Source organism: Arvicanthis niloticus, chromosome 6 (assembly GCF_011762505.2).
Source record: "Arvicanthis niloticus isolate mArvNil1 chromosome 6, mArvNil1.pat.X, whole genome shotgun sequence".
NCBI classification, from domain to species: Eukaryota; Metazoa; Chordata; class Mammalia; order Rodentia; family Muridae; genus Arvicanthis; species Arvicanthis niloticus.
In genome coordinates, this window is record NC_047663.1 from 70824522 (window position 1) to 70850296 (window position 25775).

The following is a 25775-nucleotide window of genomic DNA, read 5'->3' on the forward strand; positions in this document are numbered from 1 at the left end:
TGCTGCCGCCCACAGACGACACCTGTGCTAGCATCTGCTGCTCTGGACCCTTGTGCAGCTGTAGCCCTTATTCCCAGTTCTCTGAGAGAGCTGGCAGCTCCTCCTCTGGCTGACTTCAAGAGGCTGGCTCAGGGATCAGAGGAACTCACCTGAGGCAAGTTTCCTTTTGGTACTAGGGATAGAACCCAAGGCCTTATGCAAGCTCAGGACATGCTCACTCAGAGCATCGGACACAGAAAACTTTGAGGGAGGGCTAAGACTGGCCAATCCAAGGCTGGTGGCAATGAGGCAACACTCACCAGAGAAGAGGAGCCAAAGCTCCCCTCGGAGGCTCTCGGGGATGCCTTTCAGGACCAGCTCCCGAGTTTTGGCTGTTCGGTACATGCACATGCCACGTCCATACTCAAAGAAGTGGATGTTCCAGGATTCCTCCTTCATCTTCTCCTTGGCCTGAGAAAGGGAACATGGGAATGCAGAGCTGAAGAGAGTCTTGGTGCTGGGGCCTTGGTGGCAGGCCTTCCACCTCTCTGGGCAAGGCTAGTAGCCTGCTGTGCAAATTACCTGTGGAATGAGGCTGTAAGCTCAGGGTTCAGAGCCATGGTTATAAAGGAGATGAGGACTTATCCTGGCCCCTAAGCTCTTCAGCAGCAGAGGGCCCTCTCCATTAGAGTCCCAGGGTCCCTGATGAAAAGCACCCCCAACACAGACCAGGCAGAGTATCTGTCCCCAAGCTCCAGGTCCACCTGACACTGGCCAGTGCAGCTCAAGAGGGTACATACCCCCTGACAAAGCCATGAGAGGAATGGTGCTGGCCACAAAGGCCCAGTCCAGAGGTGGCCTTCCTCCTGAGGTCTCAACTCAGGCCTTACCCCTTTGGCGCCAAGGTCCTCCATGGGTGAGTTCTTCTGGAAGACTTTGAGCAGGCCCTGGGAAGTAGTAGGAATCTCCTGTGTACTGAGACTTGGAGGGCTGCTGAGTGGAGAGGATGGGCTGGTGGGTGGTTCTGATGCCTCCTGAGGAGTTGGGAGAGACTACAAAATAGAACAAGAGGGGAAAGTGCCTAACGGAGCTGCCCAAGGGTCAGCGGGGCCAAGTGCAAGGCTGCAGATGGCCCAGTCTGCATTTCCTCTCCGGCTCTTCCTTCTGGTGTTGCCCAGATCTTCTCGAACTCATGTCCTGCTTCAGTAAGCATGTGGGAGGTGAGGTCCACACGTTTTGTGTGTGCAGGTGCCATGGCACTTGTGTGCAGGTCAGAGGACAACCTATGGGCGTCAGTTTTCTCCTCCCACCAAGTGAACTCCAAGGATTGAACTCAGGTCACCAGGCTTAGCAGCAAGCCCTTTACTTGCTGAGCCATCTCACTAGCCCTGAGAGTTTCTTTTAGAAACAGGAAATATACCCTCAGATTCTTACAGAATTTCAAGGGACCCTGTTTTTGTTTGCTTTTTCTTTTTTTCTTTTTTCTTTTTTTTCCGAGACAGGGTTTCTCTGTGTAGCCCTGGCTGTCCTGGAACTTACTCTGTAGACCAGGCTGGCCTCGAACTCAGAAATCCACCTGCCTCTGCCTCCTGAGTACTGGGATTAAAGGAGTGTGCCACCACTGCCTGGCTGTTTGTTTGCTTTTTCAATTAATAACCCTAGAATATATCAAAGTCCACAGGCATATGAGTGTTTTGGTTTTGGGCCTTTTAAAATACTTTTAAATTTAGTTTTTATTTAATGTGTAGATGTATGTGTCATGCCTGGAGCTGGAGTTCCAGGTGGTCGCGAGCTGCCCGATGGGTGCTGGGATCCAAGCTCGGGTCTTCAGAAGAGCTCTTAACTACAGAGCATCTCTGTAGCCCCCTGCGCTTCTGCTTTTTGAGACAGGGTCTCCCTATGTAGTCATGGCTGTTCTGGAACTTGCTATGTATTTCAAGCTAGCCTTGAGTCTGTAGGGATCCTCTTGCATCTGCCTTCCTGGTTCTGGGATCACTAACCCCTGCCACACTGATCATAAGAGCATGTGTTTTGTCTAACCTGCTCATTGTTCTATTCTCAGTCCCTGGACAGACAGCTGTATCCAACAGAAATAAAGTAGCATGCTGGATGAAGCAACTACCAGTGCTCAGGACAGATGATGCTTGATGCTAACTCTATGCCTGTCATTGAGGCACTGGGCCTGGTGAAGGTGGGCAGTGTCACCATCATCCTTTTTAGTGATGCCAGGAATGGAAGCCAGGGCTGTGTGCACATTCTATCCCTAGCCCTTGGTTTTCCAGACAGGGTCTTACCAGTTCTCTGAGCTGGCCTTGAACCTGTAACCCTCCTATCTCAGACTGTCAAGTGTTAGGATCACAGAGACATGTCACTGAACTTGGCTCAGTGACTCTGTAGTAGGGTTGTCCTGTGTTCTATAGGATGCTCAGCTCAGTAGCACCCTGGTCTGTATACTAGGTGCCATGAGTCACCCTCCAGCATGCGCCACAGGGTCAGGCTCAGCAGCAGCAGATGCCTGCATCTGGAGGCTCTTCATCTGGTTTTGGCTACTCACCTCTGGGGCTGTTCCCCCAGTGCTGCTGCCCGCCGGCTTGGACGGTGTTTTCTGGAGGAAGTCGGAGATTCTCTGAACCAGGAAGTCACGGTCTTTTAGGTTGGCAAACAGGAAGGTCATTTTACTCTTGGTGCTGATAGACAGAGGGCTGGGCAGCACGCTGGAGCTGTCAGCTTTTTCGACAATGGTCACCTGAGGGGACAAACGAATGCTTTGCGGAGTGTGCATCTTAAGATGTAGCTGGGTGTGGGCTCTCATGGGCACAAGGCAGGGAAGCACTGAGTGGCCCAGCTGGATTAATTTCCTGCCACGGTCACTGTGTGTCAGCTACACATGTCATGAAGGGGTGAGTGAGTACAATGGTCCCATGTGGCCTCTGGGAAGATGATGTGAAATGTAAACCCAGCTGCTCCTGCTGGCTTTTCAGAACATGACCCGTTAGCTGTGTCCTCTAAACCATGTGAGTTGCCCCTCAACTGCAAGGCGCCCAAGGCTCCTGTTCCCAGGGAACCATTTCAGGCAGCTCCTCCAAAGCTTGGCTCTGACTGTGACATGTAGGAAGAGTGAGTGACACAGGTTTCAGTGGGTGCAGCCCAGCTCCAGCAGGGGACAAACAATGGGCATCAGGCTAGTCCTAGTCATGAGGGATGAGAGCTGGCAACAAGGAAGGCCAGGAAGTCACTTACTATTTGTTACTGAAGGTGTCTCTGGGGAGGCAGTGACTGAGCTGTGACCTGGCCTTAGCAGGTAAAGAGCTGGGGAAGAGACAGCACAGAGGGCTCAAAAAACACTCAGGTGTGCATGAGACCAACTGGAGGAGTTTGCAGAAGCTGAAGCAGATTGAGCAGGACAGGATGTATCTTTATCTAAGTGGGGTGCATGCATTTTTGTGTGATGAATAAGCATATGGGTGTATACACCTGCATGCATAGGTGTTTGCACATCTGTGGGACATATGTGGACATGTGGTATTTATATGTGTGAAGGTATGTGTAGAGGGTATATGTGAATGTGTAGTGAATACATGTGTATGTGTAAGAACAGGTCTGTGAGTTGTATACGTGATGCGTGTGTGCATTCATATATGTGAGTGATTGTATGTGTGGCCATGTGCACAGTCGGTGTATGAAAGCCCCAGGTGGTCTGACAGTGCACTGATGGTCTCAAGAGATCTCAAGACACAGGGGTTTCTGTGCACAGGGAGATGATGCTGGAGGATCCTAGGTACACACTCCACCTGCCACCTTCAGTTCTGCTGGCTGCACTGGAAGCATATGTCTCTAAGGGGCTAGATGTGGTTGGGACTTTCCTGAGGAGGCCTGGAGACAGTGGTATCCTGTCTGGTGGCTGTGGAGAGGAAGGGACAGACTCTGGAGGGAGTCCTGTCAGGACATCTCTGGCTAGATGCAATAACCAGGAAGCAGTCAAGATCAAGCATGACTCTAGACACCTGGGCAATGGATGTCAGACTGTCACTTAGTAAAGGAAAGGCATGAAGGACATGTCTGGGAGTGAGACCCAAGAGCCCAAAGGACAAATTATGGAGCTATCCTGAGTAAGAAGGCCTGGAGCCACCTGGCTGTGGTGTGGAGGGTGGGCAAGCTTCCATCCTGAGTAGCTGTAGAGTTCTGCCCCAAGAGTACCTAGAGCAGAGATGCTCACCTCCCTCAGGGGTATGATGAGGCGGCACACATCTTCCTCCTTGCTGGCAAAGCAGATGTAGTTATTGGAGATGAACATCTGGCCAGGAATGTGTAGCTTGTTAAATGGCGTCCACAGGGTGCAACCAGTGTGGCCGTCCAGCCGCTCGTCTTTGGGCAGCCGGAATGTGGCCCTGTAGCACTCATTCTTGGCTCGGGCATCCAGGTCTCTGAGGAAACAAAGTGGAAAATCAGGGAAGGCAAGAATGTTCTGAGTTTCCACACTGGATTCCAGATCCTTGGGGTCTTCCAGTGAGCAACTCATGCCTGGGAACTCGAGTTCAAGAAAAGATACAATTTTTATATACCAAGCATTAGGGAGGGACAGAACATAATGTTCCCTTGAGGCTGGATGCTTTCAAAGGACACTTAGAGGCTCTGCCACTTGGTACTGAAGGACAGGCAGTCCTTGGAGTTGTTTGTGTCCTGCCTGGCTTAGGGACAGCATGACATGGGCCCTGAGGTCCTTCCCCACACAGGGAAGAGCTAACCCCACCTTGAAACCCAGACAAGATGCCCCAGCAGGGAGCAGAGGGGCTGAATCAAACTGTACACTGGCTTTTGCTGCAGTGGGTGGCGGCCTGATCATACCTGTTCTGGGTTTATGACCACAGGGACATATTTTCCTAGCTCCCCAGAGCTTCCTATCCTTGAGCTGCTGGCACCCTAACCAGAGACTGAGCATGTAACCAGATGTGCAGCTTTAGACACTGCCTGCCAAGCTCCAGCACTGCTTCTTATCTTTCTGGTCACACTCTAACTCCCATCATGAGAGTGACATCCTTGAACAACATCAAGAAGGTGCACCGTGGACCTACACCCTAATGAAGGGATACAGTTTACAAAATAACTGGACTCCAAACACATCAGTGTTGAGTTCAACAGTGTTCACCCTGGCTCTGGAGCCCAGGAGCCATCTGCAATCTCCAATGAATGGGTGTCCTATAAGGCTAAAACCTGAGGCTCAAACCGAAGTGAACTGCTGTGCTGGCCACCATGATCCAGCCACAACCAGGGCAGGATGGCCACAGCCTCAGCTTTATCTTAGCTTGTCTCTTTTGCTAGCTTTGGGCCTGAGGGCTCAGAACCATGACAATAAGCCAGCAACTCCAGGACTAAGTCTTGTAGATGTGGCCTCCTGGGATCTCAGCATATTCTGCCTAAGTTGGTTTATATTCTAGCTCTACTCCCCACTGCTTCTTAGTGAGGGACTTCTCTGTCACTCAGCACCCTGCTATGAGAGCAAGGACTCCCTCCCTGCAATACTGCTACTTGTTGGCTTCCTTCCCAGGTAGTGGGCCTGAGGGAGGGCATGTGCTGGGCACCTGGCAGGGTTTATAGACCTGGTCCCAGAGGGCCGTTCCCACTGCTGTGGGGTCTCCCCACTCTTTAGGAGGGTGGCGTACCGCTTCAGAGCTGAGATGTTCTTATGTGGCCGGATAGGCCTGGGTAGGGCCTTGTCCTCCAGGAAGCCCTCGCTGTCCAGCAGTTGTCGCATGGCCAGGTTGGCCAGCTGCTCCATAAGCTTGAAGGTCTCACCAATGTTTAGGAACATGGAGAAGAACAGCTCCTGGTCCCGTGTGTCCACACGTATGCTCTCGGGGAAGAGTAAAGTGGCATTCTTCTCCAAACGTGTAACGTCCACCCACTGTACCACCAGGCTCACTGATAACAACAGGGACAAACACACCATCCATTACAAGCGGGCAAGGTGAGAACTGCCATTCACTCTCAGAACCTCCCTCGGATTGCTCCCTAAGGACACTGTTTAACTTCTACCCCTCCATGTCTGAGCCTAGTCGCACTAGGACAAGTAATCCACAAAGAGGGACAGCTTATCGGGTTCACTGCTGCTCCAAGCCCAGCCTTACTCAGTGAATGCCATCGTGAGTGGATAAAGACTGCAAGGGGGGGCTGGAGAGATGGCTCAGTGGTTAAGAGCACTGACTGCTCTTCTAGAGGTCCTGAGTTCAATTCCCAGCAACCACATGGTGGCTCGCAACCATCTGCAATTAGATCTGACGCCCTCTTCTGGCTTGCCTGAAGACAACTACAGTGTATTCATATATGTACAATAAATAAATAAAATCTTAAAAAAAAAAAAAAAAAAAAAGACTGAAAGGAACAGATATGCAGAGAGCTAGCTACCCTGGCCCTAAGAAGCCTCACTGGGGTATGGACCAAGTCACAATATGGTAGGACTGGCACAGAATGGGATACCAGCCTCCACCGAGACGGTAACTGGCCATTGCAGTTTTGACAGGTAAACAGTAAGGGCAGGAGGAGGGCATGGAGGGAGGTGGGCTCAGGAACTAGTGTTGATACCTGCCAACTGGGTCAGCTATAGGAAGTTCCTTCTGGGGTGACAGCCACAGCAGCAGAGGGAGCTGCTGGCTATGCTGGGAGTGAGGCTTGCATCTTGAGGTCAGGGTAGTCTACAGGAAAGGACCATGAGTAGGTGACAGTGGTATGTACCCGAGGCTCTACAAAATCTAAAAGTACTGAAGGAAGATGTGTCACTGTGTACAACACCGGAGGCTTCAGCTACTGTGAAAGCTACAGTGGGCTGCTGGGTACAGGTGCTGCCTGGGTGCTCCCACCTCAGGGAGTTATGGGGGTATCTGGGTTTGGGGGGAGACAAAATATCTCCCCCAAATAGGAATGTGGGTACTTTGGATCAGCAGTGAGGTCAGAGGTAAGGGCATGGGGGATCTGGGCATGACATAAGGGGTGCCTTTTGCCCCACCTCACCTTCCTTCCCCAGCAGGAAGGAGTAGAAGCACAGGTGGTTGACGGTCAGGTAGAGCCAGCCCTGGCGCGGCACACGGCCCTTCCAGAAGCTACAGGAGTAGTAGTTGACCAGCTTCTCGCCCTCTGGCATGCCAAACTGCTTCCGCATCTTTAGCTCCGCCTCCTTGAATTTCCCTGGGTCCTCATCCCCCTGGGGCTGCAGGTTCTTGTTCTCTTCTGCGATGATGCCCTAGAGGGGACAACAGGGGTTGGGCCACTGAGTGTACTCGAACAGTCCCAGAAAGGAGCAGAGGCCAGGAACCCAGAATCTAGGACTTCTTTAATTAAAAAAAAAAAAAAAATGAAGGAGGAGCTAGGAGTTTCACAGAGCCTAGACTGACTTCAAACTCTATGTAGCCAAACCTTTGTCTTTTGTCTTACTACCCAAATGCTGAGATCACAGGCACTTGCTGCCACATTTGTGGTTTATGTGGTACTAGGTTCAAACCCAGAGCCTTATGCACAACCAGCTCTAAGAATTGAGCTACATTCCTTGCCCTCAATTAAGTTTCAAAATTAGCATACAAAGGAGTGGGTTTCTCTCTTTCTTTTTCTTCTTTTTTTAGTTCTTCCTCTTCCCTCTCCCTCTCACCCCCCGGCCCAATTGCTCTGACCCTGCTCGTTCCAGCCCAAAGGTTTATTTATTTATTATATGTAAGTACACTGTAGCTGTCTTCAGACACCTCATAAGAGGGCATCAGATCTCTCTATACAGATGGTTGTGAGCCACCATGTGGTGGCTGGGATTTGAACTCAGACCTCCAGAAGAACAGTCAGTGCTCTTAACTGCTGAGCCATCTCTCCAGCCCAAGGAGTGGATTTCATTATGACATTTTCTTTTGTTAAAGAAGTATTTTGTGTGTGTGCAAATGTAAACCATGTGTAAAAGCAATGCCTACGAAGGCCAAGAGGTTGGTGGATTCCCTAGAGCTGGAATTACAGGTGGTCCTGCCCTTCAGGTACCCTTCATAGGTTTTGGCTGGTAGCGGTCAGTCCTTGACTGTTAAGGGGAACCAGGGAGACCTAAAAGCAGGGAGCAGGGGGGTGACAACAGCCAGATCTGCCTTCTCCCGATGGCCTCAGTTTTTCATCAGCCCAGTGCCAATTGGCAGCTTTCTAGTGTCCTTACCTGTCAGCATCACAGGGTGGATTTTGCATTTGTGTGTGCATGCTCACGTGAGAGCAACTTTCCCAAGCTGGTTCTTCCCTTCCCTACATGGGTTCTCAGAGCAGACCTCACAGCAAGTGCCTTTCCTGGCTCCTCCCTCTCACAGGGCCTAAGCCTCCTTTCTTTCCCATTCTCAAGTTAAGTAAAGTACATTAGAGGGTAGGCCAGATAATGCCTCCCAAGAGCCTCACAAGGCTGCTTCTGCCCTTCCCTCTTTCCAACGGGCTTGCTCTACAGTCTTTACTTCCGTCTCCATGGGGTTACCAGAGGCTCCTTGCCTTGGGTCCTGTCTGTTTCTGGATCCACCACCCTACCTTTCTAGCTCTTGTTTTTTAAGAAATTAGCTTTGGCTGGGCAGTGGTGGTGCACACTTTTAATCCCAGCACTTGGGAGGCAGAGGCAGGAGGATTTCTGAGTTTGAGGCCAGCCTGGCTTACAGAGTGAGTTCCAGGACAGCCAGGACTACACAGAAAAACCCTGTCTTGAAAAAACAAAAAAACAAAAAAACAAAAAAACAAAAAAAGTAAAAAAAAAAAAAAAAAAAGAAATTAGCTTTGGCCTAAGAATTTCTACTTCCTTTGTCTAATTTTCTGACTTCTCTGGAGTTTTTAACTTACTAAGTGGGACACCCATTAATGTCACCCTCCCTTCTTTCCTGACATTTAAAAATCCCTTCTGTGAACTGCTGCTGCCTTGCAACAATTCCAACATACAGCATTTCAACCATCATTCAAATAGGTTGTTTTTCTGTTGTATGTTCACAGGTGTGAGCATGTACTTGTATGCACGTGTGTGGAGGCAGGAGGATGCTGCCAGGTGTCTTTCCTGATTGCTTTCCACTTTATACATTAAGACTGGGTCTGTTACTTGGGCCCAGAACCATTGATTGGCTAGGCTCACTAGGCTGCTCCACCTTCCGGTGTTGGAATTTCAAGCAGGCTGCCACAGGCCATTCAGCATTTACATGGGTACTGGGGATTTGAACTTCAGTCCTTGTGCTTGTAAGGTGAGTGTTTTACCTGCTCGGCCACCTCCCAGCCTCAGTCAATTTTATGCTTCCTAATGTCCATGGGCTATCTAGTGATCCCCAGAGGTGGAGAGACCTCATCCTCATTACAGCATTATTGTGAGTTGGGGTGGTGGACCCGCAAGAGGTGGGACCAAGTGGGAGGTCTTCTGGTCATTGGGGACATGCCTTTTAAGAGGATACTAGGGCAGCTGGGCATGGTGGCACTCAGGACGCAAGGCAGGCAGATGGCTATGAGTTTGAAGCTAGTGTGGTCTATATAGTGAGTTCCAGGCTAGCCAGGGTTACATTGTGAAATCCTGTTTTAAATAAAAGCCAAGGTAATTGTTATAGTAACAGAAAGCGAACTAGTGTCCTTCCTCCCTGACGTCTGAGTCATCCTAAATGTTAGTGTTGTGCTGATGTGTTTGTTAGGGCCAGCATTTAGGAGATATGTGACAGTGATACTTCATTACTACCACCCAATAGAAGAGTAGCAGCTTGGCTTTGCCTGTTTCCCTGGAGCTATTAGATGACACAGGTCCTGCCTTGAACTCCAGTGTGTGCAAAGAAGAGCTAAGAAACTCAGTCCAATCTGCCCGGTCTATGGTGTTCTAATACAGTAAATTCACAAGGCTTGTTGAAAGAAACTGCACAGTAAAACTCTGCACAGCAAGGGTCCTCCTGGGAATCTCAATGTAGCCCAGGCTGGTCGGGAGCTCACAAGCTTCTACTCGCCTCCTGAGGTTTGGGATCACAGGTGTGTGTTATTATGCTTAGCTTCATAATCGTTAGTTGGCTATAAAATATTCCACTAAGTATATTACACATTACTTAATTACTCCCCTGAAGATAATACACACAGCAAAATAAGGACTCAGAAAGTACTGGAAAACTCAAGTAAGATTATTGTTCTCATACTACAGAAGAAGGAAAAGCGTTTCCCTCTTATGGGGCTGGGAGGCATTGCTTCCAGTGTTTGAGATAATCAAGGCTCCAAGAAGCATAGTAGTAACACGTGTCAGTCACTCTGCATCTAGCAATACACCACAGGGCACACCCCAAGAGTTTCAGCATAAAAAGATATGCATCTTTTAACTTGTAAGATATTTTGTTATTTGGTCTGGGTATAGTGTACATGTCTTGATTCCAGCACTTGGGTCAAGAGTTCAAGGTTAGCCTTGACTACATAGTAAGTTCAGGGTGAACATGAACTATCTAAGCTTGTATCCCTCAAAACCCAGGAAAGTTGGGTATGGTGGTACATGCCTTTAATCCTAGTACTTGCAGGGGGTAGGAGGTAGGGGGCCAGAGGGCAGGCAGGGTTCTGAGTTTGAGGTCAGCTTGGTCCTACACAGTCTAAATAGGGACTTTCACACCAATCAGGGCTACATAGAGAGGACTTGTTTCAAACAAACAAGTTAACACTGAGAAAAAAAAATTCCATGTCTTTCCCTTTTGGTCAAGGCCCTGGCAAACACAATTACATATCTGCATATATATATAAGGCATTTCAGAAGGAATACATACTCCAGGCTAACCTTCAGACCCCAGAGGCCAGCTAAGGCAGGGGCTCCGCAGGTGTGTGGGTGAGCTTTCTGTTAGCCTGACAATCAGTGTAAAAGGAAAGCGGGCTTGTTTTTATTTGGGCTGATGGATCTAGAGTTTTCAGTTCATGGCTGCAGCATCTTGTGGTTTGAGCCTGTGATGGCGCAGCACACTACGGTGGAAACCGTATGGCTGAAGAGGCCTGTCCACCTTGTGGTGGCCAAAATGCAAAGAATGTAGAAGGGCCGGGCAGTGGTGGCGCACGCCTTTAATCCCAGCACTTGGGAGGCAGAGGCAGGCAGATTTCTGAGTTCGAGGCCAGCCTGGTCTACAGAGTGAGTTCCAGGACAGCCAGGGCTATACAGAGAAACCCTGTCTTGAAAAACCAAAGAGAGAGAGAGAGAGAGAGAGAGAGAGAGAGAGAGAGAGAGAGAGAGAGAGAGAGACTGAATGAGAATGAAGAAGGGACCAGGGTCCCAATATCTCCATTCAAGGGCATATCTCCATCCATCCACCTCATTGCCTTCCATGAGTTCCCATCCCCTAAAGGGTCCAAAATCTTCAAATAAGACCGCACACAGGCTGAGAACCAACCATGGGCCTTTGGGGGATATTCAAGACCCCAACTAGAGCAATGGACAATCATGTCCGTGGCCCTTTCAACCATCAGAAAATTAGAGAAGACCAGTTTTCATCCTGTGAGATGGGAACAAAACCTACTCCAGGTTGTTTAAAGATGAGAAGGGATAGACAACACAGCTAATTCTTGGAGTTTGCAGGGCACTGGTTCTGGGACCCCCAGAGATACATGAATCTATGTGTGTTCAAGTCTCTTCTATACAAAATAAGCAGTTTGCTTGTAGCCTGTACCCACCCTCCTGCATGCTTCAGCTCATCTTACAACATGCATCGCAACAGGAATGCTGTGTTGTCCAGGAAAGACTGACAATGTTCAGTAAAGATATAAATCTTTTCCCCAAATATTTTCAACACACAGTTGCCTGAGTCCAAGGAATTCATTGTATCCCACAGATACAGAGCATCAGCTGTGTGTGGCCGCTGGCACTCCACAAAGGGAGTAGGGTTGGCTGTTAATGGGACATGGGCCTTACGTGTATCTTGCCCTTGACGAAGGTAGTGATGTCCTCCTCGTTGTCGAAGATGGACAGCGTCTGAAGCAAGTTGTTCTCCAGCCATTCCCAGTGTTTGGTGATCTCTTTTCGGGAGGAGCCTAGTTACAGTGAGGGTGGATGAAATCAGGATATCTCAGACTCAAAGCAGAGAGGTTGGTCCCCAGTGCTCTAAGTGATCACTGCCTTCCAAGGCACAGATGAGCCTTTCCTGCTTAAACTTTCTATCACAACAGAGTCCTCCCTCCCCTACCAAGGGAAACTTCTGGCTCTGTATTCCAGTTCTTCTAGAGACAATGTGCGTGGCCGTAAGCAGGTGAACTCAAAAAGTTTCTTTGTTCAGTCAACAGACAGATTCCCTGCAGGGCAGGCAAACACCTACCATCTCCTTCTGGTCTCCCTCACTCCCCAGCCTCTGTCTGAGCATTGCAAGTGGAGTGGAAAGCCCTGGAAAAGGCAGCAGAGTCCTGTTCCCACAGGCTGGGGGACTGTCTGCTTCCATCAAGGATCTATATGAGCAGCCCTGGGAGGTGAAGCAAAAACCCTAGACTGGAAAACCTTTCGGAATGGATGCCTACAAGGATGGGAGGAGGGCGCAACCTGTATTCTTAGCTGTGCTGGGGTGGAGCAGTTCATGGGTCCTGGCAGGAAAAGCAACCATGTGTCATAGCCAGGCCCACACACTATGACCTATGAGCCAGAGGTCAGAGTATAGGGTGTTCTGGGAAAATTCTTCACTACTGAGCCACACCTCCAGCCCTGAGGGAGACACCCTTCTCTAACTGGCAACACTCTTGTACCAGCTGTGCTGGGGACCCTGACCCCTTCCTGGTCCTCACCACTCCTCCCACCCATGGCTCTGCTCATGTATGTGCTGGCTTGCCTTCACTAGGGATGGTTTGTTTGCTTCTTATTCAAGCAGTTTACCAGACAAGCAACTCCACAGGAGGAGCCTCTCTGGGCCTGGGGGAGGACAGCCACACAGCCACACAGCCACACAGACATGAGCCTGAAGCACTAGATAACTCAGAGAGTCACACAGTCTCTCTGTCTCCCTGTAAGCCCCTTCAGTCACCCATTTCCCCTTCCTGGCTTTTCTTTATGCTTTTTTTTTTTTTTTTTTTTTTTTTTTTTTAATGGCCTCCTTCTCCTGATGCACAGAGGTCTGGTTTGCAGGAAGGGATTTCTTTCTGCCTTTCTCTGGTTTTGGCCAAGAACCCACAATCACATTCAGAAGTTAAATTGACATATGATGCAACTCTTAGTATTATTTCATTTTTTAAATATTTAAATTTATGTTTATAAATGTTTTACCTGCATGTATGTGCACACCACCTGTGTGCCCTCAGGAGTCAGAAGAGGGGTTTAGATCTCCTGGGACTGGTTATGAGCCACCATAGTTCAGAGAACCAAACCTGGGTCCTCTGGAAGTTGGCAAGTTCTCTAACCACTGAGCCACCTCTCCAGCCCCCAGGGCCATTCTCTGCATACACATTCCCAGCAACTACAGATGGATAAAGTTGCCATTCTGTCTCTTTGCACCTGTTTGTATTTTGATTATAAATGTTCATGTGTATATCTATTAGTTAAAAGTAAGTCACTCTTTTTTTTTTTTTTTTTTTGTGTGTGTGGTTTTTCGAGACAGGGTTTCTCTGTTAGCCTTGGCTATCCTGGAACTCACTCTGTAGACCAGGCTGGCCTCGAACTCAGAAATCTGCCTTCCTCTGCCTCCCAAGTGCTGGGATTAAAGGCGTGCTTCACTCTTTTAATATTAAGGATACAAACTATACCATCTCTGTCAGGTACTGGGGATAAAAAAGATGCAGTAGCTAACTAGATTACTGAGTGTCACTCCTGTTTCCAGGATTGTCCCCAGAGCTCACTCCATCTGGGACATCTCAGATACCTTACAGTAGAACACTGGGGCAGAGAAGTTCAGTCAGTTATCCAAAGCCGCCCAGCAAGAAAGTGAGAAGGTGCGAATGCTAGCCCAGTTGCCTGGTGTAGTCTGCTCTCATCCTCAGGAGTTCCTGTCCGTCTGGTGGGACAGCCTGGTCACACCCAGGAGAGGAGGAGAGTGGGAGGTGGATGCGTGGGTCTGAGGAATCTGGGGAGTTGACATCTGGTAAGTCTCAAGAGAGAAGGGACACTCTGCACAGAAAGCAGCAGAGGACTGTGGGATATCTCAAACACTGCAGGTGTGCTCCTTGTGTGAATACCAGGACACAGCTAAGGAGGAGTCCTGGACATCCTGAATACCAAGGTGAGAGACTGGGATTTACCCGGCACGTTCCAACAGAACATTTGGTGTTGGCAAGCTGCTTCTGAGTCAGAGGCCAGATTGTTGGGGAGGTAGGCACAGGCAAGGCTAGGGCAGGGATGGCATCTGGTGCGAGAAGAAAGGTAATGGGGAGACACAAGAAACCATGGCCACTGAAGGGGCTACCACCTGTTACCTACATACACACTTTCCCCTACCCTGGGGCTACCACCTGCCACCCCTCCCTGACCCTGGGGCTATCACCTGCCACCCCCGCCCCCCACCCACCGTCCCCGACCATAAGGCTATCCCTAGTGCTATGGCCTTTTTCTGTATGCTCCCTGAGAAAGGACATTGAGGCAGAGAAGATAGTCTTCAAGGCCCATATTAAGTAACCTGCTGGGTGGGAAGATGGCTCAGTGGGTGAGCATGCTGGATGACCTAAGTTTGACACTCTGAAGCCCTACAAAGAGCTATGTTTGATCCCTGGATCTGTCATCCTAGGACTCCTTCAGAGAGAAGGGAGGCAGAGAGGGAAAAATCACCTGAAAACTCCTGGGACAGCCAGTCTGGTGTACACAGCATGTTTGCGTGCGTATACGCACGCACACACACACTATTAAATTTTTTTTTAAGTAACTTGCCTCCCTGTGACCAAGGCTCATAAAGTTCCCAGATCCTATTGGGATGGATCACACCTTTCACAGAACCTCCTATCTCCCAAAGTAATCCTTGTAGCCTCCCAGTAACTTCTGTGGGTCTGAAAACCAGGAGACCTGGGGTCCTGCTGGGTTTCTCTACTTGGCCCTGGGCACACTGACCTCCCTAAGTTTACGTTCTGACAAAGACACAGGTCATTACTGTTAAGGGTGCCAAGGAGGGTGGAATATAACACCTAGGGCAGAGAATCTATTTCCAGGTTACCACCTGCCTGTGCTTTTAATCCATTGAGCGTCTACCCTCCACCCTGAAGCTGGGGTCCAACTGCAAGGGCTACATGCTTTGGCCTTCTGTGCTGAGTCTCCTAGCTGTGTGAGTGTCTCACACATGCTAGGCAAGTGCGGTGCCACATAGCTACACGTCTAGTCATTTATATGATGTTATTTATTTATGGTTTTTTTTTTTTTTTTTTTTTTTTTGAGGGTTTCTGTGTAGCCTTGGCTGTCCTGGAACTCTGTAGACCAGGCTGGCCTTGAACTCAGAGACCCACCTGCTTCTCCATCCCAAGTGCTGGGATAAATGGTGTCACTACCACTGTCTGGCTTTTTAAAAATAAGGTCTCATGTTGCCCAGGCTGGCCTTGAATTTGCCACAGGACCAAGGATAACAGAATTCCTGATCCTCCTTCCTGAACCTCTCAAGTGCTGGGATTATAGGTATGCACCACCATGCCCAGATTATGTGGTGCTAGGGACTGGATGCAGGGATTCGTGATGCTAGACAACTATTCCGCCAAGCTACACCCTAGCTCCTGTTTATTTATTTTGACATAAAGGCACACTAAGTCACCCAAGCTGGCCTCAAATTCATGATCCTCATACCTCAGCCTGAGATTATAGGCATACACCATCATGGCTGACTGAGGTTCACAAAATCTAGAGACCTGTTATCTGATCTCAGGCCATGGAGAAATACCAGGATCCTGCATGGATGTTAACAGCCTGGCTTGTAACCAGAGAGGTGTCTGCTAAGACGGGAGCAGTGCCCTGGGCCTGCAACTCTGTGTAATGCTAGACAGGTTACTTGATTGCTCTGGGCCATGGTCTTACTCATCTTCAAACCAGACAGGGCTGAAGTACCCGTGTGGAGGTTCAGGCAAGCAGCTGCTGCTCAGGAAGTGCTGCCTGGACACTGAGCCACTTCAGCCTGACCGGCACACACTGGCCATCCTCCTGCTCTGGCGGAGGTGGGCTCGCCTCATCTAAACATAGCAGCTACAGCAGACTGCTGTCACTCATGGCTAATATATGCTACAAGGTCCCTCAAACACTGACTTAGAGACTACTCAACCATTATCCCAGGCCAAATACAAGCAAGATGAAGGTCTCAATGTTCCAGCCACCCATCAATATATGACTTTCTCTCATGGGCTTTTCTATTTAATGACGCTTTGTGCTGAACAAGATGGACAGCACTGAGGTTCACTTCTGAGTGAGCTTCTCTGAGGCCTCTTTCTGTGAGGGGCATCCCAGTCTTCCTATACCCGGGAGAGACGGCAGCTCTCTAGCATGCTCCACGGGGCCCATCCTCATCAGTGAAATCAACGGAACAGAAAGATTGGAAAATATGTCACCTCATTGATTAAAAAGGACCTTGTTCCCAGTAGAGAGCCAAAATAAGGTCAAGAGCTGCCTTGACCCACCTCATCTGGGGACCCAGGCCAGCAGATGAACCACGTATGTAAGAGTATCCAAATGCTGGGCGTGTCAATGAGGGCGCTACAGGTGAATCTGAGCAAGAAATGGAATGGACCTCTGAGGTCCAACTGCATCTCCCTTGAGACAAGGGGGACTGAGAGAACACGGGTTCTGGTGAAGTCCAGGCCTAAGTCCCCAGGAGCTTCTCCACTTCCCTTGAGGGACATCATGGAGTTCTTGGTAGACATCACCCATCAAAAGTGCAGATTTCCTGTCCCCTCCCTCCCAGTGTGACGTCACAATTCAGGGCACTTACCACATGCCACTGTCCAGTAGACCTGTGAGTCCTGGGTCTGGTGCAGGATGCGGTAAGGGGCCACACGGGCACTGGAGTCCAGCACCACATCCAGGGTGCCCACAAGAAGACCTGTGGGTAGGCAGAGAGAGGTGGAAGGTAAGGGCCCTGGAGGCCAAGCCTAGCCTGAGTCAGCTCACACAGTACCATGTCAGAAAGGCCTAGCGTAGGCAAGGGTGCACACATAGAGTTCTTAATACTCACAGGCTTCCTGCCAGGGTCTCTCAAAACTTCTCCTTTTGTTTCTTCTAGAAGCATCTGTTTATTTTCTTGGCTCAGAAATAGTCACAGTAGAGACTTTTGACACAGGCCCTCAGTTATGTAGACTTAGTTGGTCTAGAACTTAAGTAGATCAGGCTGGCCTTGAACATATAAAGATCTGTCTGCCTCTGTTTCCTGAGTGCTGGGGTTAAAGGTTTGTGTCACCATGTCTGGCCACAGTAGACATTTAATGGGACTCAAAGCTCAAATGATTCTGGGAGGCTATTTTGCAGAAAAATTAAAATTAGGTTTTATTTATTTATTTATTTATTTATAGACAAGGTCTCAAGAATCCTGGGCTGGCCTCAAACTCAGTAGTCAAGGATAGATGACTTGGAACTGATCCTCCTGCTGTAGCCCTTCCTGGTGTTGGCATTATACAAATGTGCCACTACGCCTGATTTATGTAGTGCTGGGGATGGAACACAAGCTTGTGTGTATGTTGGTCAGCCCCCAAATTAGCTGTTAAGACAAATATCTCTTTAACGTGTGTGTATCGAACCCAGGGTTTATATATACGTTAGGCAGTAGTCCTGGTGGACCTATAACCCTAGCTAAATATTTTCTTTTCTCTCTCTCTTTTTAAAAAGATGTATTTATTATATTTATGAGTACACTGTAGCTGTTTTTCAGACACACCAGAAGACGGCATCTGACCCCATTACAGATGGTTGTGAGCCACCATGTGGTTGTTGGAAATTGAACTCAGGACCTCTGGAAGAGCAGTCAGTGCTCTTAACCACTGAGCCATCTCTCCAGCCCAAATATTTTCTAAGTGAGAAAATGTTAAAAATAATAAAACACCACAGTGCCTTTTCTTTTTTCTTTCTTTTAAAGACAGAGTACGGTGCCTTTTCATTTTTCTTTCTTTTAAAGACAGAGTCTAACTGTGTCACCCAGGCTAGCCTTGAACTCATGATCCTCCTGCCTCTGTTTTGCAAGGTGGGATTACCAGTAGGTCACCACACCTAGCTTACACGCTTTATTTTTTATAATTATTTATTTTTATCATAGTGGCACACATAAGGAGGTCAAAGGACAACTCCCAGGAGTTGTTTTTTTCCTTCCACCATGGGATCTGGGGACTGAGCTCTCATCTTCAGGACTGTGCAGCAAGCCCCGTTTTCTTCCGAGCCACCTTGCTGGCCCCACACTATCTTTTAAATAACTGCCATATACATCTCCTAAGAATGTCCCCTTCCTTCCGGCATGGCTGGCTGAGACCTTTGGTTCCTCAGAGAGCGAGGACATTATAACGCCCTCCATATCAAACCCAGAAAGGCAATGCAGACTTTTTCCTGCATTGGCAATTCTGCACCCTGCAATTCTGAAAAGCTGGGCGGCCTTCGATGTCATGGCTGAACAGGACAAGGAAACAGTTTTTTTTTTTTTTTTTTTTTTTTTTTCTCTCGGAACCGAAGCATTTTAGGGCAATTCAAGTTCTCCTGACCCATTCCTCTTACCCTGTGGCCTGATGGCAGTTTGTGGCAGTGTTCTTTGTCAATATCATCATTTCCTGGCAAATCAGCAGGAAACCCCTATCTTCTACCGCCATCTGCCTGATCCACTCTTCTCGATTACTTACATGATGACATAATCAAAACCCCTTGCCTGTTGTTCCTGTGTGAACTGTATTCCTTCCTTTTCAAGGAAGCTGCTGCCTCTGGTGAGATCTGACAATAGGCTGCTGCTGTCTTCTTGGCACACAGAACCACTTCTATCATTCACTTTTAATACTTTCTGCTAACCTACCATTTTCCATCTGATCCCCCCATCTTTAATAAATGCGACAAACAGTTACAAAATAGATACATCCAAGCACACAATTTCTCATTTGTTTTACTAAAATGTTAAAAAAAAAAAAAGTCACTTTAAATTGCAGTTAGGGATCTGGAGAGAGTGGCTCAGCAGACAAAATGCCTACAGTGCAAGCAGGAGGATCTGAGTTCGAGTCCCCAGCAACCACATAGTGATGAGCGTGGCTACTTGTATCTAACCTGAGTGCTGGGAGCAGAGTGGAGACGGGTCTCTGGAATTCACTAGCCAACAAACCATCTCAAAGCACCAGGTGTAGGGAGAGCTATAGGAGACACTCATGTCAACGTCTGGCCTCCGCACACACAGGCATGAACTTCTGCATGCATGCCAGGCAGGTTGGTCCCTGTGAATTGGAGACTAGTCTGGTCTATGTAATGAGTTCTAGGCCCACCAAATCTAAATAGTGAGACTACCTCAAAAACAAAAGAAAAAAGGCACGCTCAAGCCTTATTATGGTCTGGAGTCAACTTAATATTCCTGTTGAGGCTTTCCTTTTGGTCTTGAATATTCTTTTAGAGTCTGCATAAACTACCGGCATAGCCATACTTCAGGACCTGAATCCTTTTTCACCCGATGACCCTCTCCTCACATTCACCTTTTAATGAGAAGTTCAGGCTACTACCATCATCATCTTATTTCCTTTTTGTTTTTTCAAAACAGGATTTCTCTGTGTACCCCTGGCTGTCCTGGAACTCACTCTGTAGACCAGGCTGGCCTCAAACTCAAGAGATCCACCTGCCTCTGCCTTCCATGTGCCACCATGGCTGACTTATTTTTTTTTTTTTTTTATGTGTATAGCTGTTGTGTCTGCATGTATACTTATGCACCATGTTTCTGTCTGGTACCCATGCATGCCTGAAGGGGGTATTGGATCCTCTACAACCAAAGTTACAGACAGCTGTGAGCCACCAAGTGAGTGCTGGGATTTGAACTTGGGTCCTACAGCCCTTAACCCGTGAGCTACTATTTCTCCAGGCCACACTGATCAGTTTTGAAAAGAGGCCTGCATTACTGATGAATCTCTTAGTGCTCAGGAGGCTGTGATGGCCCAAAGGCCATGGCAGGATACACAAACCTGGCTTAATGGGATTTGGAATTCACAGCATGGCTGGCATTATAGTCTGGGTGCTCTCTTAGCCTTGGGGGGCAAGAGGCTGTTGGACACAGATGAGTGATAGAAGAAAAGGGACTTGACTCACAGTGCCCTGTTCCTCAGTGGCCTTATGGTAGCTTCCAAGGTTGGTCACTTGGCTGTCCAGGAGGGTTGCTACCTAACTCTCAATAAACATTGGGTCCTGGAGGCGGGCCTAGCACCACCTCTAGTCATCTCTAGGCCCTTTGGGAAGGAGCCCGATTGTGGATGAGAACATTGAGTTTTCTTGGAAAAGGTACAGTCTCTTCCACATTAAGTGTAGCTCATGAGATGCTGGCAGCTGATGTCACCTATGAGAGGCCTCCAACTGTATCTGGCAGGACTGTCAGCTGCTACACTGAAAAATCAGGGCATTCACAGAAAATCCACTTTCTGTATTGAAAGATCTGGCACCCAGAAGGTCCCATGTACTGGGGTCTGCTGCAGGGCCCTGGAGCACAAGGGGCTTCCAACAAATTCTGTTCAGTAGATTTTCACAACGCCACATGTCACACAAAGTCAGAGACACCCACTCCAGCTGCTTCTGTGTGAGTGGTAGTGCCCAGATACCCAAGAGGCACCTAGGGTAGCTCAGAGGGACACTTCATATATACTGATAAATATGCAAAAACAAACAAACAAAAAACAAGCTTTGGTTTGGGAGCTCTGATGGCATCAAGTGAGGAGAAGCCGGAGGAAAGGGAGCAGAGGTCAGGACATCTTTGGTCTTCACAAAGAGGCAATTCTTTAGTGAACTAGGAGTAAAGGGGGCAAAAGAAAACGTGTGCTTATGCCACTTGGTCCCTCAGAGGCAGCTGGAGAAACTGAGGCAGAGGGCGAGCTGGGGGACCCTGCTGGCTTCTGGCTGCTAAGTCTCTTTATAGGACTGTGCACACATTCCGGCGGAGGCCACTGGCGTCCTTCCCCTGCTGCCCGCCCCGGGGTCCGTCCTCCCTACCCGCCTTCTGACCCCCTGAGCCGCTGCGCGTGCCCGCGGGTCGCGTCCTGCTGCCCCGCCAGGCCCGGTGCGCACAGGCCCGGCCGCCCGCGTCCCGCTCACCCGTGAGGCCGCCGCCCTTGCCGTGGCCTCGGCGCCGCTGCAGCACGAAGAAGGGGTTGGCCCGCTCCGTCACCCATAGCGCGTTGGCCACCAGCACCTCCTCCGGCCCGAGCCACATCCCGCGGCCGCTCGCACCGGGACAGAGCCCGTGAGGCGGAAGCGCGCGCCGCCGTCGCTGCGCCCGAGTCGAGCCGAGCAGAGCCGAGAGGCCGGGGCGGGGTCGAGACGCCGGCCCGAAGGGTGGCTCCCCCTAGCGGCCGCGCCGGCTCACAACGCCGCCCTCCTCGACCTTTCCTGGCCTGGCAGTCCGTCCAGCCCCCCCAACCCCCACCGCTGTCCAATTTGTAGAGGACCGCAAGTTCTCTGCCTACTGTGCAGCCCAGGCGAATTAATGTTGCAAAAAGCGTCTGGAGAAGGGTTAGCAGATTCTGGTCAGCCTCAGAATTTTGACTCAAGTCTTAGGTTGGAATCCTCAAGAGCCCAATTGTCAGGTAGCACAGTTGGTGTCTTTTGAAATAAGTGCGCTCACCCCATCTGACAGATGGACTGGGGTGGCCTTGAAGCTGGGATCACAGATGAGCACTTTATTTTTTATGTTTTTGCATAAGCAGACAGTGAGCAGTATGAGGTAGGGGTGCAGTGCCCTGCTCTTACCTCTCCTGGCCCGAAGGCGGCAGTCTCTGACAGTGCAAATTTACCTTCAGCTCTTAGCCCAGGGCTTCTGCCACTGAACCAGAAATCAAAATTAGGTACTGCCGGCTCTGTGAAGTAGAGCCCGGAGAAACAATTAAGAACAAGAGTCTCTGACTCAAAGGTGTAATTGACTCTGCCTGGACAACAGGTGTGAACCATGTTTATTTTGGTAAAGGCTAGGGAGACAGCTGGGTCCCATGTCACCTGGAGGTGGCAGGAGGGTAAAAGGAAGAAGGTTTGATCTAGTTTGAAGGTTTTCTTTAAAACAGTCTCTAAAATTTCTGTATTTCAGGCTAGCCTCAAACTCAATGGATGATCTCAGATTTTTTGATCCCCTGCCTCAACCATCCCTATTGCTAGGATGTGGTGCTCGGGATTTAACTGAGAACTTCATACATGCTAGGCAAGCACTCTGGGCTTCACCCACAGGCACTTGACTTGGGTCCTGTCACTGGCACTTAAGGGTTTGGCAGATGTAATGGGTGACAGCCAGAGTGATCTACAACCTGCTGAAATTCAGCTTGTGACTCAGCTTTCAAGATATGGAGACTGGCTTTCCTTAAAACTTTGAAGGACAATACACTCAGGTTATCCTGACAGAGCACACAGCCAGCCAGCCAGTCTGGTTGTCGGTCACAGTACTACCTGGGGGAGTGAGTATGATATCCATGTATGAAAACATAACTGAACTCATCACCTCTCACATACTAGATCATAGCCCATTGTATTAATGTGTTCTAATAGTAAATCCCGACAGAGGACTCTGGAAGCACAAATGGACTCCACTGTGCTCTCTGGAGAATTCTACACACATAAGAATTCAGAAGTAAGCCAGGCATGGTGGTAGACACCATTACCCCAGGACTTGGGAGGCAGAGGCAGGTATATCTCTGTGAAATTGAGACCAGCATGATCTACCTAGGAAGTTCTAGGACATCCAGGGCTGCATGGAGAGATGCTGTCTCAAAAAAATATATAAAAAATAAAAACCAAAAATGGAAGTAATGGGTTGGAGGGATGCCTCAGCAAGAGATGGGGGTGGGTACAGTTCCAGGGCATCTGAAATTCTCTTCTGGCCGCTGAAGGTAACAACAATAGCATTCACTCATGAATGTACACACACACAGAGTGAGAGATAAAAGTAAATCTACAAAAATTAATTTGGAAGAATTATAATTTTATAAAAAGCATATGGAAGTACCTGACAACCAGAGAGATGCCCAACTTTGATCTTAGAGCCTACATGGTAGGAAAGAAACAACTACTGCAAGTTGTCCTCTGACCTCTAAATAAAAATAAAAACTAAATAAGTGTAATTTAAGAATTGGAAGTATTTGTTCCACCCTGGAGCACAGTAAAGGATCATCTATCCTTATTTCAAAGGATTGTCAGCTTTGAGTGTACTTTAGTTGTACTGGAGAGTCAAGAGACTGAAATGTCCATCCACTGATGGCCAACACAAGTGGCTTATCCCTCCATGCAATCCCAGCCATACGATATTAGCCACTGACACGCTAAGACATGGACAGACCTCGGACATCCGAGGCTAAGACAGAGACTGCTGGCATTGCCTGTGTTTCTGTATATCTAACATACTCCTAGGTGCTGCAGGTGACCTAGAGACCAACCTGTAAGGACTCGTCTTTATAAGGAAAATAATATTTATTGAGCACGCAATATGTGCTAAGCCTGTGTCTTTTTTCTTTCTATTTTCTGTGAGTTTATTTTATAAAATTTACTTGATTGATAAAAGTGCAAAGTCCAGGCTTTGACACCACAACAGGATTTAGCAGTCAACCACATTGTCTAACACATCAGCACCTTTTCATCATCTGGGATGGAAACCCTGTCCACATCACAGGTACTGCCCAGCCTTCTATTCCTCAGGCCCTAATGACCACTAAGCTACTTTCGTCTCTATGATCTGCCTATTCTGGGTATTTAGTGTGAATGAAATAATCTGTCCTGTTGTGCTTGGCTTCTTCACTCGCCATCACATGTCCGGGGTCCATCCATGTCGTAGCATGACCATGGCTTATATTTTATGGCAGAATATTGCATGGAGGGATCTTGTTATGGATAACATAACAGTGGATAACATCTTGTTATCCATCAATGGATAGACATTTCAGCCTCTTAGCTGTTAATAATATCATAAGCACTGTGCACATCTTTTTTTTCTTTTTAAAGATTAATTTATTTGTGTATAAGTACACTGTCTTCAGACACACCAGAAGAGGGCATCAGATCCCATCACAGATGGTTGTGAGCCACCATGTGGTTGCTGGGAATTAACTCAGGACCTCTAGAAGACCAGTCAGTGCTCTTAACTACTGAGCCATCTTTCCAGCCCTCACTGTGCACATCTTTTAAAAGATTTTTACCTATGTGTGTCTGAGTATGTGGCATATTTGTGCACAGGTGTGTAAGCACAGGTGTGTATGACCGGTCATACACACATATGTGTGAAAGTCAGGGACTGGGTCCTCTCTGCTCTCACATTCTATGACCCACTTCATGGGGACAAAGGTTTTCTCAGCTAGGCTGGAAATCCAAACCCTCCTCTTGTTCTCTGATCCCTCCAGCCGGGGTTACAAGTGTGCCCAGTGTGTCTGGCTTGTTAAATGGGGTCTGGGGTCCAAAGATACCCATGAACAGCAAACACTCTTCCTGCTGAGCCATCTCACCAGTCCCCACGTACAAACTTGAATGAAAGTGTTTTTAATTCTTTTGGGTATGATGAGAACCAGTAAGATAATATTATTAAGGGCCACACTCATCTCTGTCTCTCTCTGCCTCTGTCTCTTTGTCTCTGTCTCCCTTTGAGATTAGTGTCTTCACATGGAGCCCCAGCTCTCCTGGAACTCTGTGTGTAGACCAGGCTGGTCTTGAATTCACAGAAATCCACCTGCCTCTGCTTTCTGAGTATAGGGATTAAAGGTGTACACCACCATGCCCAGCCTTGACTTTTTATTTTAATTTAAAAAATGTTCAGATTTTACTTATTTGCTTTATGTGTATGGGTATTTTGCCTGCATGTATGTCTGTATGTCATATGAGTACCTAGTATCTTTGGAGGCCAGAAGGGATAGTTGGATCCCCTGAAACTGGAGTTACAGATGGTTGTAAACTACCATCTGGGTGCTGGAAATTGAACCCAGTTCTCTGTAAGAGCAGCCAGTGCTCTTAGCCACTGAGCTGTCTCCCTATCCCTGAAAGCCAGGCTTCTGAGCATACACCAGACTCTTTCAAAGCAGCTTTTCTTATCTGATATTCTTACAGTGTGTCAAAAGTTCAAGCCATGGTTCAACACCCGTCTAGCTGTTTCTAGAGCATGTGAAGTGGTATCATTGTGGTTTGGATTTGTGTTTTCTACTATATCCCCTTTAAGGAGCATGTGCTTTTTTTGTCACCTGTGACTGCAGAGAGTATTCCATGTGACACAAACAGCTTTTTCAACAGAGTTTTATTGAAACGGTTATATTAGCAAATTGCACACATACAGGTGTACACTATTGGCATAGAGGTACATGCCAGACAATTTCACTACCTAATTATATTCACATCAACCATGTGGACCTAGGAGTTGTGCTGCCCATTTCCAGGGGTTGACACATCGGATTGTCAAGAAATCGGCTCACACTGTACTTGCAGATGTCTGTATTCTTGACAGGGTAACCCCCTACAGTGAAGTCGCACATTACGTTAACAAGCAATTTTGCTATTTGAATACTCAATGTGTGCTCCTTCTGGCACAAACCATCCACTGGTTAGAGAAAGTCAAGTGCATAGCTTCCCCCTCTTCCCCCCAGGTGCCCCACCTTGCCATCTGCCTAAGGCATGTTCTGAGCTTCCTCACCCCAAGTTACCTGTGCTTAGGTTAGTTAGAAAAATAGTTTTGTCTGCCATCCACTGAAATGTTGTGCATAGCCAGCAGGAACCTGGAGTGAGTGGGGCTCTTTGA

At 48.4% G+C, this 25775-nt stretch overlaps 1 protein-coding gene across 2 annotated transcripts in view; it reads right to left on the reverse strand.

Moving 5' to 3' along the window:
- The window catches only part of Tbc1d9b (TBC1 domain family member 9B), a 39054-nt gene extending 17719 nt beyond the window's left edge, over positions 1 to 21335 (reverse strand). The window contains exons 1-9 of one of the 2 annotated variants that reach the window (XM_034504704.2): positions 21119 to 21335; positions 16809 to 16919; positions 11858 to 11976; positions 6985 to 7213; positions 5640 to 5898; positions 4196 to 4403; positions 2534 to 2725; positions 870 to 1031; positions 300 to 450 (exon numbers count right to left, since the gene is read on the reverse strand). In XM_034504704.2, the coding sequence (XP_034360595.1) occupies positions 300 to 450; positions 870 to 1031; positions 2534 to 2725; positions 4196 to 4403; positions 5640 to 5898; positions 6985 to 7213; positions 11858 to 11976; positions 16809 to 16919; positions 21119 to 21236 (1549 nt within the window). In that variant the 5' untranslated portion in view covers positions 21237 to 21335. The remainder of the gene's footprint in view (positions 1 to 299; positions 451 to 869; positions 1032 to 2533; positions 2726 to 4195; positions 4404 to 5639; positions 5899 to 6984; positions 7214 to 11857; positions 11977 to 16808; positions 16920 to 21118) is intronic. The other variant, XM_034504705.2, reaches the window with a different exon arrangement.
- Positions 21336 to 25775: the final 4440 nt, after the last annotated feature.